This window comes from Squalius cephalus (genome assembly GCF_949319135.1).
Source record: "Squalius cephalus genome assembly, chromosome: 13".
Taxonomy (NCBI): domain Eukaryota; kingdom Metazoa; phylum Chordata; class Actinopteri; order Cypriniformes; family Leuciscidae; genus Squalius; species Squalius cephalus.
Window position 1 is genome coordinate 16,957,640 of NC_137134.1, and position 15,097 is coordinate 16,972,736.

Below are 15,097 nucleotides of genomic sequence, written 5' to 3' on the forward strand. Positions count from 1 at the left end.
ATGTGTTGGATCTTCAATGCAGGTGGTGATTAGTGAAGGATATTTGTCGGGTAAAATGTCATTGAAAATCTGTCGACAGACAATTTCTTTGCATCAATCGTTTGTTGCGGTTGTAGTTTCTTGTAGGATTTACTTTATTTGCTAAAATGATGTTCTGGTGGCCTTCTGTTACAACCAATATGAGTGTCCAAAAATCTTTTAGAAACATCTTGATTAAAACATATGAACCATGTTGATTTCAAATGGTTATAAAACATTTTATACTATTACTATGTAAATTATAGTGTATAGTGATCAGTTCCTGTTTTACTTGGTTATTTCTTTTTGATTTTTTGTTTTATATTTATGTTAATGTAGATAATTGTTTTATCCTGCATGTTGGTTGCAACACATGAGTTTGATTTAACAAACAATATACTATAAACTACTTCAGAATTTTGTTTTTTAATTAGGAGGAATATGATGTAAGGGCAGTTTAATCACCCCGGAAATTTTTTATTTTATTGTAATGTAAATGTAATATAATTGTAAATGTATATAAATGTATTTTTACAAAATGTTTAGTTTTCTAAGGAAGAATAGGACTGAGACCTGTAGTGTATAAAGATAAACGTCAAATCTTTTTTGTGTTCTGTGAAATTCTCAAGGTCCTTTCTGTAACCTGTATGAGGTACGGCAAGTTAATACATTAGATATCAACTTAAAATTGTATCACTCTTTATGACATTTTGAGGTGTTGAGTGTGAAATGCATGTAATATGCATTTATGCAAATACATGAACATGGAAATTATTCCTTGAATTCATTTAAAGGCCAACATTTGCATACAGAGTCATAATTAACTATTTACAACTTCGGTCCCAAAGAGCATACTGAATGTGAATATTTCTCGCAATGGTCCACCAAGCCCCCTTCCAATTAAGTATGCTGCATGAAATCTCTTCCACTGCAACAGAGCCTCGGACTCTCCGTGTTTGTTTGAAATGATCCAGAGAGTGTAAAGTTTGGAGGCGAGGCACCAGAATTGACTCTCAGCACCTAACCTTTCTGACAATTTCCCCTGTGTGCATGCGAGAACGGGAAAAAGTTGCCCTGATTAGCTTACAGTTTGCTCAAAAATCAGCATAATAAAGCATTTGAATAGGATGAAGAGATCTAACATCCTCTGCTTGTTTACGCTTGCTCGGCGGAGATGCCACGTCGCCTCCTCTCTGACCCTGAGGCACGGAGTCACTTAATGCACTGCGTTTCCATTCCACGCTCCCGTTTCGGCGGCAACCAGCAGCGAGGGAGATCCCGATGGAGGCCGGATAGAGCGTAGCCCCTCCAGGCAGTCCTGGGGTGCAGTTACCCCCGGTATGTGTCTCTGCATGGTAATGAAGTTGAGATGCACCACCATGAAGTAGACGGAGGAGCAAGGCTACTCACCAAGGACTGACCCGTGGTTCAGAGGAGAGGAGACTGGCGCAGTGGGAGAGCCCCTTCGCACAATGATCAGAGGAACTGTGCCTTCGATGCGACGCTGAAGGCAGTGCTGAAAAAAAAAAACCCAACTGATTAGATGTTGCTGTCGCCCATGCAGCTAGCTGGAAAGCCTTCTTCGTATTCTGGGGCTTGTTTGTTTCTTGCCCCCTCTAAGCCTTTTGTCATCCTCAGACAGCGACGGATGCAAGTTCTCTGTGGTGTGGGGCTTTGCTCGTAATTAGCTGAAAGTTCTCAGACTTGACAGGAAGAAAGTGTGGCAGAAGCTCAGAATGTGCGCTTGTTTATTGTTTCTTTTCTTTTTTATTCGCCCCAAAATCTTTCTCTGAATAAATCAAAAACTCTTTTGCTCCCAGACTTTAAGACTGATTTTGAACTCTTTATTTCATCAGGAGCGTAGAGTTTTATAGTAAGTTACAGTATCAAAAAGTGTGTAAACTGAACAGTCCTTTTCGGTCCAGAAAACACAAACTTTCCTCATAAGAAGTTAACTCCAAACGTTTTGATTGTGACAGTATTTCCTGCACTACGCTGGATCGTATTTCACGCGGTTTACATGCAGAACAAGGTTGATAGTATTGCATAGGGCAATAATTTATAGATTCTGAAGAGCCTACATCTCTTTTTTTATCTGCTTCTTCGGTTATACAAAGGTCCTGAGATGTCAGATGTGTTCATCTTATCTCAAGCTTGTTCTGAATTAACGAGAAAAATAAACTGACCTTTTTTATCATTTCTCTTTGGATACTTACAACTGATGCAATATGCTGGTCTTTATGAGTCTATGCTAAAGCCCCCAGTGAGGGATAAACTTCTCTTCCCTGAATCCAGATTTTGACAGCAAAAGGGCTTCTATATTTATAGTCAAGTAAGTTTTAACTCTTCTAAGGCCACCCTAAGCAGCTTTGTCAAAATAACAACATTCATCCAGTCTTGTGCCAAATAACACAAGGGAATGTCAACATGCACTACTTGTACAAGAATTCGGACACTTCCAAAACTGAGGGCGCTTATGCTTCTTAAATAGGCACTGGTGTTAAACTTCCTAACACTTTTGGTGTTACAAAATGCACTACCCAGGGTCTAGAAGGTGCTCCAGGCATGTACATCAAGAGAAGGGGTATACCTCACAGTGAATGTGTGATATTATGGCCAGGCTCGGCCACCAATAGAGGCCAGTCCGTACCCCGACAGTGCAACCTCCTGGCACAAAGGATGGTCCTGCCGAAGCTTTCCGGCCCCATTAGCACCCGAGCGTCAAGGCAAAGCTCCAGAACCTCATTCATTATTCATCGGTGCGCAGACAGAGGCCCTGATAAATTCTCACTTTAAGTGACAATGAGTGACAGAGCCTGGGGTTTTTTATGGCCATCCCCTCCCTGCCGCCAGTTGCGCGCTGGCCAAAGGTCCAGCCTGATCCTCCACTAATGACCGGCATGATGTATGTGCAGTGAAGCGGAGGCTGACACCGGTGCTCTACCGTCCCGCTCCCCCAGTCCCACACCGGGGGTAAGCTCCATCCCATCCCGGGAGCTCAGTAGGCCACGGAAACTCCTCATTAGCTGGGACACAGAGTTAACCTGGAGGGAAGGTGGTAAAGGTAAGAGAATGGAGAGTGAATGGGAGGGGTTTTGGTCATGGTAGTGGGACAGTCATCTTATTTATACACTACCTTTGCCTGGGATTGCAATGCAACACCCTCACATGGACCACCTACCCTTACTCTCGCTGAATATTAAGTCCTTGATAAGCTCCACCAAATGTTTAAAATACCATTTATTGTTCAGAAATGCATGACCTTGTGCAAGCAGACAATAATTAACATCTCAATGTGAATATTTAGATAGAACTGTCATTGTTTTTCTGTGGATTTCTGTAGAAATTTTCTGGGTATCTGTAACAATACGGTGAGTATTGACTTGCTCAGGGTTTGGTATTGAAACTTCAAAGGCATTTCAACATTTTATTCTATTTTAACTTTCAGCTGGTGATGGGAGGGGTCCTTAGCCTCTGTTTGTATCTGTACGTCTCCTGTGTTATCGATTGAATTGGATTTTAACCCCTCTTCTTTGCGCTGCACTGAAGACAAATGCTTTCAGTGGAACAAAGGCTGCATACTGTGTGTGGCTAGCTTTTGAGAGCCAAGTCTCTGGGGTGCAGCCAATGTATCTTTCCAAAAAAAGGTAGTTCTCTGGGGACTGCTTTGCCATTCCAAGTTCCTGATGTAGGCCTTGCTCATTATTATTGTCTTTATTGCAATGATGTTGTTAAATAAGTGTTTTAATATGTGAACTTATTTCCTAGTGTATCAAATTGTGATATAATAGTTGGGAAATACACTAGGCCAGACAATAAACACTGCATACCGTGATTTTTTTTGTTCTTATTTTGAGATTTGAAAGTTAAATTCAATGTAATGCATTTTACATTTTCAGAGTAAAAACAGAAGAATTCAGAATGTTTCACATGCTAATCAAGGTGATACCATAAACTGATGTTTATTAGCTTTAGCCATGATAAAGAACAAACACATTCGTTTACACTACTCATTAGCAATACCTCATTAGATCGGTGTCTCTGTTTCATCGCTGATAGGTCATCTACCAGGATCTTTTTATTACCAATTCCTTCGGGCAGCCAAGGAATGGTCCCCCAGTACCTCACTTGTTTTGTTGCCACTAATGTCTTATTCTACCGATTAGTATGCTAAAAAATTTTTTAGAACAAACAGTATGATTAAATTTGATGGACTTGGAAATGTTACCACAAGTGTTTTTGAAGTATTTTCATCTGTGGCCCTTTTTACAGCTGGTATTGATGCATTTTGTATTATCGGATCACAAGTAGACGAGGGAGACACATACCCGTTTACACCTGGTGTTTTAATCCATCTCTTTTAACCACTTCTGTCCTGATTTCTTCGAGAGGAGGGTCTATGGGTGGATAAATGTATGGACTTTTTCCAATCTTTGATCTAATGAACAAAATTTACATATGAATGTTACCGGAAATGACGGAGAACATGCGGAGGGCAGCAACTTTTGTTTCTGCTCTGAAAGCTACAAGAATGCTGTGAGTGCATGTTAGAAAACCAAACTTGGGTCTTCAGTCGACAAAGTTTAAATCTCGTCTGGCTAGCACGCTTCCAACAATGTTTAGGCATTAGGTCAGTAGGTGGAGAGTAGACTGTCGTTTGTGGCTGTTCAACCACATGAGCGTTTACACTACGAAAGCAATCTGGTCAAATGCGTTTTTGACTACCTGTGGAAGTGGTCGAAAGTGGACAAGTTCAAAGCGTTTTAGACCCCGGTTACTCCTGTATTTAGCGTTGTGCACTTGTGATCCGATCAACGAGTACACTTGTAAACGGCTGTAGTATTGCAGTTCTTTTTTGTAAAAGTAAATGCATTAATTATTAGCAGTAATAGGCTATGATTGAATTCTTGATTCTGAATGGTTGTTGAAAATTTCAAGGTTCATGAATTGTAGCAATATCAATATTCACATCCATATCTGACACATGACATTTCTAATGATAAATAGAAAGTGTGTGAATTACTTGCAATAGCTAAGAAAGAGATGTGTTTATGTTGTACTGTATGCTTGCTTTTAACTGACAGATTCCACCTTTACTAGAGAGAAATGGGGAAGAACTGAATGAGTAGAGCTGCCTTGTCAGAAGATATAGAAGATGAATACCTCAGGAGAGATCGCTAGCCTACCTGCTGTTTGCTGTTTGGTCAGGAATATTATAGTGCAGCCCAGGAGAGCGCAATAGTATGTATATATTTAAAAATAGATGTATACATCAAAGTGCATTCAAGATGTTTGGAATCCCTTGTGGTGTATTCTTTTGCCTTTCATTCTTTCTTTCACATTCAATTGCTCTTTCTCCATTTCTTTGGTCCTAGAAGATCTAGAAGTTGATGTTTGAATGCTTTGTTGGACTGCGCATCTTGATTAGCGCCACACATGAATAAGGTTTGTCGTTGTGCAGGGAATGATGGAGCTGACATGAATGTATCCTTTGATCTGGAATTTTAATGACTGCCTCCAGTTTTTGTTGAATGGTTTATCAAGGTATGCCGACAATGAGGTACTCTTGGTTTCCATGTCCAACTGGTCAGGTATGTTCGTCCTATTTATCTGTGGTGCCTGTTTCTTGTCTCAATGCACTACAGCTGTGTTAATGCTGGACCGAGGAACTCTCCAGCTGATTGGACATTTCTTGGCCCTCGAAACTGTGCCTTGGCTACCTCCTTTGAAAATTCAACTCATTTTGGAGATACACAAGCCTCGACGGTCTGCTGATTAGATTCCAATTGCCTTGGGAACCAATATTTACACAATGTGAGTGTGTTGAGCATTACTGTAATCATGAATTTTTTATGTGTGGTAACAGGTATATGCTACAAATGCTGTTGATAAAGCTTAGGTCATTGCAATATGTCTTTTAGGAAACTCTTTTGTTTATATAAGATCTATTTTCTCTATTTGATCATTAAATATAACTTTTGATGCAAATATGAATAGCATCTATGCAATACACAATATTAGAGGTTGGAGTGTTTTCGCCATCTTGTCATCCGTCAACATATATTCCATCTGTTGGCATTTAACACCTGCTTATTTGTGTACAGGATATGAAGTGTAATTTACCCATGTTAAAATGTGCAAGCAGGTCTAGATACATAATGACACTTTGACAGGTCTGTAGTTTTTTCTTTTCTTTTTTTCTTGTCCGTTTCATAGCATGTAGCCATTCAGAGGACAGAGGAAGGTGTTTTAATGGCTCTTTATCATCATATCCACCCTGATGAGAAACGGTGAAAGTTCATATATGTAATGTCACATTTATACCGCTCTGGCTGTGTGTGCAGGTGGAACAAGATAAAGACAAACACATCACACACAGCCCTCTGCCCTCTGGTGCATCATGGGAGAGGAGAGGGGCTTCAGGGTGCACCTCCGTCGCTTTAGGCTGTCCTTGTTAGGAAGCTGTCAATCAAAAAGAAGACCTGGCGAACTTGCCTCAGCATGTTGTAACCTTCTGGAAGAGAGAGAGAGACTGAGGAACGTACATAATATATATTTCCTGAGGAAGCCGATTTAAGCACAGTCCTACTTAATAAGCACAGGCCTCAAGACGGGAAAACCTGGCTGATGACCCTTTAAAGGGCGAATGACGGGGTTCATGCCGACATGTAAAAAGCACAGGTCACCCTTTTCTCCTTAGTGGCAAACAGGCAAAATTAGTCAAGGTAAGTGAATAGACACAGTCGTGGATGCACACTGCCATCCAGTGGTGGAGGATAGAGCTTCATTAAATCATTTAGGCCTTTATATATCTATCAAGATTTGAAGGGTCTAATATTTTGTTTGTGTTTGTTTTATTGTAGTTTATAAAAGGCAAACAGTACTGAAGACATTTTGTGCATGTATATGTATGAACTTGCAATTTTCTTTTGGACTATACATTTCTTTTAAAGATGCATGCAAGTCAGTGGTTGGTTTATTGACAAGTTATGTTGCATGAGACATATGAGGACAAATTAAGGTCTACATTAATCCAAAGTAGTCACCTGCATTTTTGAATGCATCATAGGCCTATATATTATTAATATTTCATAAAATTCTCCTAAAGGCATCAAATGGACTTTTTTTCCTGATAGGATATGAGATGGTTGATGTTTTTGTTTATTTTTAATAGTTTTTTTCTTCTATCAAAAAGTAAATGATAACTGTGAGGTAGTGTTATCCATCAGCTGACGCTGTCACATGCAATCGCGGATTGCCGAATTAAATGGACGTTAAAAATAGGTGTTGAACAGCTGTATTATGGGATTTACCTACATGCTTGGATTGAAAAATATAAAAAAACACTCTGAAAATGTCATCAGTATAGTTAGAAACAGATGTCCACATGCAGGAACTTTTGTTCCTATCATACATTTTATTGAGTGAGGAAGTGAAACAACTCCTGTCCTTACGTCACCGCCCTTGTTCTTGTAAATGAACGAAACTTGAGCTCCTTTGTAAAAAAAAAACAAAAAAACCCTGCATGCAAATGGTGTCCAGACATTTTTAACAGATAATGTGGTAGGACTATAAAACTAAAGAAATTTCACACGTAGTATGATATCTCACACTCTCACATCTATTTCCTCATTTCTATGTACTTCTTAAATTCTTTTTGACTAGGCCCTGTTAATAACACATTATCTGCCACAACAAGAAAAAATATTTACAGTAATAATAATTATAATAATAATATTTTTTTACATTTATATAGTGCTTGTCTTGGTCCTCAAAGCGCTTCACATATGGAAGGGGGGAATCTCCTCAACCAGTAATGTGATGCTTTCGGTTAATCTGGATTGTGTTTTGAATATGGAGATGTTTTGTTGCTTTTAATATGAAAGGAAATATGAAATGTTCTGGATTTGATACAGCGATGGTCCAAATAGTGAAATATATACTTGATGATATGGTAAAGATAAAATGTGTATAAAACGGGTATTAGCAGTGTTTGCTAAGACTCGCATCACTATTACGTTTGCTCATACTTTAGGAAAGGGGTCTGTTGTTTTTATAATTGTATGAAAAACTACTATATGCATAAAAACAAAAGTGCGACATTAAATTCACCTCGACAGTTAGACCAATGCTAATTTAGGACGCTAAAGTTCAGCTACTTTGCTAAATGTTTAATTGACCAGTGTTGAAGTAACGCAAGCTATGTAATCAGATTACTTTTGTCAAGTAACTAGTAAAGTAATACATTACTTTTAAATTTACAACAAAATATCGGAGTTATTTTTTCAAATAAGTAACTCAGGTTACTTTGTTTCTCAAAATGAATAAAAATGGTTAAATACTAACTCTGTATTTTATGCAAACTTTTAATAATTAAATGTTAACGCAAATATACTTTGTGTTTAATAATCTAAGAAGTAATCTGTATCGTTATTTGCTGTTATATCTTTATGGCGCTCAGGTTTTGTGGGCATCCCAGCATGCGTTTCACCCCTCGTCATGACCTCCATTCTCCACCTGACCTCATAAGGATGCCAGCTGCATTGCCAAGAACCTCCAGATGTCTTTGGTAGATAAGAAATGAAGTACAAAATAAAAGCCCCCCCACCCCCCAACATAACCCATCTGACAACATAAAGATGTCCACATAAAGGGGTCATTGTCTGTGGGATCAAGTATTTCTGTTTTAAATAACAACTGAACACTTTCACTTTCTACAGTGGAAATCCAGAGATTTCACCATGGAGAAGCAGAGCAAAGAGGAAGAGTGCATGGTTTGTGTAATTTTGTGGTGTGTTTCTCAGGCCTGCCCCTCATGCTCATACTGCAGCTGCAGCACACTCAGGTCACGCCTCTTTATTTTCACATACTTAAATGCTTCGTAGTTTAAAAATAGCATTTTCATCAGCTGCCGACACGACAGTGATCAGGAATCTGTGTGATTCTTTAAATAAGAATAACCAAGCTGGTATAGATCATCAGCTGAACATACAATGGGGAAATAGATATATATTTTATATTACAATAGAGTTTTTTTAATATAATTACATATATATTTTCATATGAATTAATTTCATATATCTACACCACACACTAAGGCCCGGTTTCACAGACAGGGCTTAGGCTAAGCCAGGATTAGGCCTAGTTCAATTAGGACATTTAAGTAGCTTTCATAAACGTGCCTTAAAAAAAATAAAAAAAACATTACTGGTGTGAATCTTGAGACAAAACAATGGCACTGACATATTTGAAGATATTTCAGTACAAGTTGCTTTCAGTTAAAACAGTTCAAACATACATTGTAGTCTGGGACTAGCTTAAGCATTGTCTGTGAAACCAGAATTGGGAGTCTGCCATCGTATGCACACAACGCCATGCCCCTGAGATGTTTATGCAAGCAGGCGGTACACCATTGTGTGGACCAGTGCCAGACAGCCATGAAACATGATAAATATGGTTGCAAGTGCAACAAAGATTTCTTTCAGGTCAGAGGGCTGGTTCTGTCCTGAAGCAGTCCCTCCAAAGGTCGAAAGGTCTGAGAAAAACAGGGAATGGCAACCAGCAGAATTAATTGGTACATGTGTAATTATTTATCTGTCCACACAACAGCTTTCAGCCCAGGTTAGACCAATTTTAAATCAAATGACACTTAGCTTAGCATGTGTGCTAAAAGTAGCCTAGAATTGCAGTGTTCTTCTCATGCATTTTACAGCTGAATATTAAGATTATTTCTGTCAGCAAGGCGCTCACACTGAAGGCTAAACAATCTAAAGAATAAAATATAGTTTGCTAAAGCTTTACTAAAATGTCTGCTAATGCTATATCAATATTTCTGTTGCAACCCGAGGTTGTAAAGATTTGAACTCAACTTTGTTGTGTAACTAATCCCTCATTGTTTGAGCAACAGACATGAATGATATCTCAAATCACGCCACTTGAGTAGAAATGCTAATACTTATCTTAGCGATCAGATTAGCAAATGATAAAATGCCTGAAAAATCCCATAGACTTATTCATTCCCTGATTTAAAATCCCACAAAATGTCTTTACGTCTGATATGTTATTCTAATTGTCCTTTAGTTTGTTAATTTGACTGAAATGAAACATTACCTGTTCTTTATTTATTTAGATCGCTTGCGTTTGGCAAACTAACAGCACGTTGTACTAGCTTAGCATACTGCTAGCCTGCTAGTTTAACTTAAGACCCACCCAAATAGCCTATTTTTGTTAAACACACAATCACAACCACAGTCATCAACATTGACCTTCCAGGTGCTAGAATATGTTGCTGTAATGCGTCACTATTACATTGTTTTTAGCAAGTACACTTATAGTGGGTCGATAGGTAAAGTTTTCTTGCTTCACACCATAGTACAGAATTACTCATCATCTATAGCAGTTTTCATAAATGAGGGTGTAGTTTACGTGTCTGATTCTGTATTTGCTTTTGCAAAATTGCAAACGTGCTTTTGAGAGAGAAAATACAGACTTCCGGAAGTGGCTGATCACCCTTTGAGGCAGCCAACTACCCACCGCCTACTATTTGATAGAAGACCATGTCTGTTTGAGGTTTTATTCCTTGTTTTACACTTTCATAACATATATTTTCTTCCATTTGGCCAGATGCAATGTGTGTTTTAGTTTTTAAAAAGCTCTTTTCAAGTGATGAAACGGTTTAAAAAACTCTCCCTCATCAAAGCAGATATATTTAGCCTATGAACGTTCACACTATACTTGGTATCAATGTCACAAGTTTTAGCAGGAAGTTGATTTTACAGTCTCCGGCACACATCTTCTGAGTATTAAGTGATGTGAGTGACAAAAAAAGTGGAAGAAATTATTCATTTTGCCTATGGTTTCTCTTAAAGTACTATAGAGAAGTAAAGAAAAGAGGAATTTACACACGCATGTAATTCCCGCTGTACTTAAGATGTATTGTATTAGATTTGGTCTAAAAAATATCTTGAATCCTGATCTCGAATAATCAATCTCTTTGATAATCGGCCCCTCAGATATTTGAAGTTCATTACTGTTTTACTCTGGTATCTGTTCGTACAGTCAGTAGGTTGTCATTTTGAGTTTTCATTTTTGCAAGTCTCTTTGTCTCTGTGCTACTTCCTCAAACAGGCGGGAAACCAAAAAAAAAAAGAGGAGAGAAAAAAAAACAGGCAAGGAAGTGGTATCTTGCAGCACTGCCTACATGCAGAGGGCTTGGAAAGTGAGAAATAGACAAGAAGTAACACTGCTTAAGTTTTGTAAGCCATGTGAGAGAAGAAAACGTTTGAGTTGGATGTCACCATTGAGTCATTAATGTTTACTGAGGATAAAATATCAATATCACAATGTTTAATGAAACTTTTTTTGAGTAGCCTACATGAGGCATGTTTTGTTTGAAAGTGTCACTTTTCACAAAACAATCAGATTAGTTTGGTATTTTAAGCATCCAGTCAGTGCATAAATGATGTTCGTCAATATATGCATTGCATTTATGCTATCATACTAAAGTTTTAGAGTACAAACGGCTAAAGGAACCACAGCTTTAGCCATGACTGTATTCACAATATGGCTTACAGTACAGTATCTTTTTTATAAAATAGTTACAGAGTGATAAAACCATTAAAGACACAAAATGACAGCAAAATGTTATTTAAGGAAACAATGGTGGAATATAGTTGGTTTTACGAAACGAGGAGGCAAAGTCGCATAACTGGGTTTGGAGTTTAAGTTACCTTTTCGGACCCTAAGTCAGATTCTCAGTATACCGCAGTTATCATAGGTCGCAGGCACATTAAAAAAAGCCCAGAGTCTTCGCTAATTCCCACCTCGCTCACAGATCATTAGTTTGTAACTAATCTGATCTAATTTCAACCCATTCAGGTTGATTTGCAAACTATTTGTGGGCCTGATAGATCATGACTTATGTGAATATTTGCTTTTATTTCGTCCCCTTCACGTTCACGCCACACTTTAGGATCTCACTGATCCCAAATTATTTAATCACTACTTTATCCCATATTCTGTAATGTTCCTTGGTGTAATTTGTCTTTCAAAAATCCCCCAAAAATGTACAAGGCACCATCCCTAGAGAAAATGCCCCTTTTTTTTGGTACAGTATGTTCACTAAGGTTATTAGTTGGCCTTAGAGTACATCCCAATATACCTATGGTACGTTCACATGACAAAGTTGTACTAAAAATGGAAACAGTTTTCCTTTGTGTTTTTGAAACACATTCACACGGATCCGTAAAAACGCTGTATTATACCTATAGACTGAACACGTAATAGGCTACACATGAGCATAACGTCATTATTTTTACATATTGGCGTTTTTCTAGTTTACATGGAGATAATAATGGTATAATTTTCAATAACTAGAACTTTGAAACCCATTTTCAGGCCCCTAAAACACTGTTGTCGTGTAAACGCATATAAAGTTTTACATTTTTAGTTGAAAACGGTGTGGTGTAAACTGGGGTAACTGTTCTCTGTAAAACATCGAACCGTACCGTTCTCCACCCACGGTTCGGCACGCACTTGCACCGCGGTTCATCTCAAATCTGACGACGCATCTATAATATGGTTTGTTGAAAATAAAGCGTAAAACAGACAGTTTCTCTAATGTTTCTGTGGATGGATGCACATGCTGGCTTCCCAATAATACATTACAACAGCAATAATCAAAAAAAGTGAACAAAACAGTCACTCTTTGTAAACTTTGTTCAATGCAAGTGCCGTTTGCTCAAACATGACCAGTCATTTGTGTCATCATCATTCGGGTGTCAATAGCGCGCGAGCTGCACACGTTGTGTTTAAACTAAACTCATTTAAGTCTTTCTAATTTAAACATTCAAGAGCAAGACTTGAAAGAGAACTTGCACGCGCTGCGATAAGATTTGTGTGTGTGTGCACATTTTAAGCGCGCAAACTCGCGTCTCAGACAGCATGCAAATATTGAGTCCTCTTTCAAGTCTTGTGCTTGAATGGACAAATTCACACAAAAATGATGTCAATATGTCCGTCTTGATGACTATCCTAGCAGTCTGTTATGCCATAAGTGAACTTATACGGCCGAGAAAGACAACACATATGTAACAGTATCAGTATTTTGGATCAGTGCATTATGTCTTAAAGTGACAGCAACCTAATATTCCTGCTGTCTGTGTTTTTAGTGTTAATCAAACAACACAATACAAGGAAATCACTCACTGCTCTTGATTAAATAGCTTTTGTAACTTTAATAAGGATTCATCTTTAATTGATCAAATATGCAATGTTATTTTACATTTGATTAGGCTACTTTATTCAATTGCTGTACCTGAAAACTAATGTTAGACCTACCTGAAAAACCTGAAAAGCACTTTTTTATTTGTATCTTTGCTCTAATGTATTTATTGTTGTTGTTGCTTGTAGTTAGATTATTTGTTTTTATTATTTGACAGTAGTCCTTTTTTCCTGAACATAGCACATACCGAAACCGTGAACCTAAAACCGCGATAACCAAACGGTGAGCAATTTGAACTGTTGCACCCCTAGTGTAAACGGCCCCACAGTTGATGACCAATCAGAAGCCTGGATTTGTTTTTATTTTATTTTTATTTACATCTTTTTTTTTTTATATATTAAGTTTCTATCATTTAGAAATAATACCAAATACATATTGCTGTATCTTGTATATGTTGGTGTTTAATTGTACTTGTAATATATATGTTATAGCCTATTATATAATAATATATATTATTATTATTATTATTATTTTCTAAAAATATTTTATATATAAACTAGTAAAGAGAAACCCTGCACACATTCCAACTTGCAAAAATGGTCAATTTATTCAGCAACGTTTCGGCATCATGTCCTTCAAATGTCTGATGAAGGTCATGAAATCGAAACTTTGTTCTTTCCTAGCTTATGTTGGGTTTTAGTTATTGTCTTCGTCCTACATAAATACATAGAGTAAAATAAATTATTTATAAAAAGTCACTAATACTATGTCTGACTAATTTAATTTAGTATCTTTACTTATAGAACTTTTTTTTTTAATCTCTTATGTAACAATTACTGCTTCATTGATGACAATTACTTGAATTGCTCATACATTCAAGTGAATGTGATTTTAATTCAAAATCCACATCTTTTGAAGATGCTGCTCACAGGTCGTCAAAAGAAAAAGCAAAAATGAGATAATTCTCTCATTTCCCATTTGAAGGACATGACACGGTACAAGGCGAGAGATGTGTGGCGTAGATGAAAATGTAGCTTCCTGTTAAGAAAGGGCCTTAACACAAAGCTGAAGTGGAGAGTGTCTCTGGCACTGCTCTGCTGTCTCAAGACCCAAAAAAAGGATTTTTTTGAAGGTGAACACTCACCGGCAACAGGACCGACTGATTAGACGCATAAGAACGAGTAAGATTACATGAAAACAGAGCAAGAGAGACCAGAAAGCCATTACGCATTCTAATGGTTAACTCAGATCTTTGTCTTTTTCAAATAGGACATATGGTGTCTTAGAAGAGGCGCTTGAACCCTTGGATATGGCGAAATATTTTGCACTAGGACCCTTGGTTTTGGTCCTATGCTTGGTCCTATGTAAGTACAAAATTATATAGGTTTTTTATATATAGACTTTTTTTTTTTTTTTTTTTTTACTGGTGAAATTTGTGTTTATATGGTGTGTGTACTATATATATATATATATATGTATATATAACTGATATGTATTTTTATAATTATTTTTTAATTATTTTTACAGCTGTATTTTATATTTGGCATTTTGTGACTAATTTTGTAAATTAATGGTGTAGATTCATTCATAGTTCGGTCCAGTTTCTGTGTTGTGTAATATTACATCTCTCTGGATAGTAAATATAGTTTGCTGAATCTTACTCTCCATCGCTAGTCATCAGTTTAAGTACTAAATTTAAAACGTATTGGTGAATGAGTGTGTCCTCGAATCTTGACGGATGTCAATGATGATTTAAATCTTAGTGTGTACATGCAGGACAAACAGTTTTACTGTCTGAGTCCTCAATTTATTTCAAGTATTTTTATCTGTAATTATTAGCAGTGTTATTTTTTTACT

The 15,097-nt window shown here is 37.3% G+C and overlaps 1 protein-coding gene across 4 annotated transcripts in view; it reads left to right on the forward strand.

Annotated features, from left to right (window-relative positions):
* The first annotated feature begins 14,240 nt into the window (after positions 1-14,240).
* ptprc (protein tyrosine phosphatase receptor type C) overlaps positions 14,241-15,097 on the forward strand; it is a 38,463-nt gene continuing 37,606 nt past the window's right edge. For 2 of the 4 annotated variants that reach the window (XM_079891263.1, XM_079891262.1), the window contains exons 1-2: positions 14,246-14,421; positions 14,510-14,604. Coding sequence is in view for 2 of the 4 variants with exons in the window: in XM_079891260.1 (XP_079747386.1) it covers positions 14,550-14,604 (55 nt within the window). In the remaining 2 variants the exon portion in view is untranslated. Of the gene's footprint in view, positions 14,422-14,509; positions 14,605-15,097 lie in introns of all 4 variants that reach the window. The other 2 variants (XM_079891260.1, XM_079891261.1) reach the window with 2 other exon arrangements.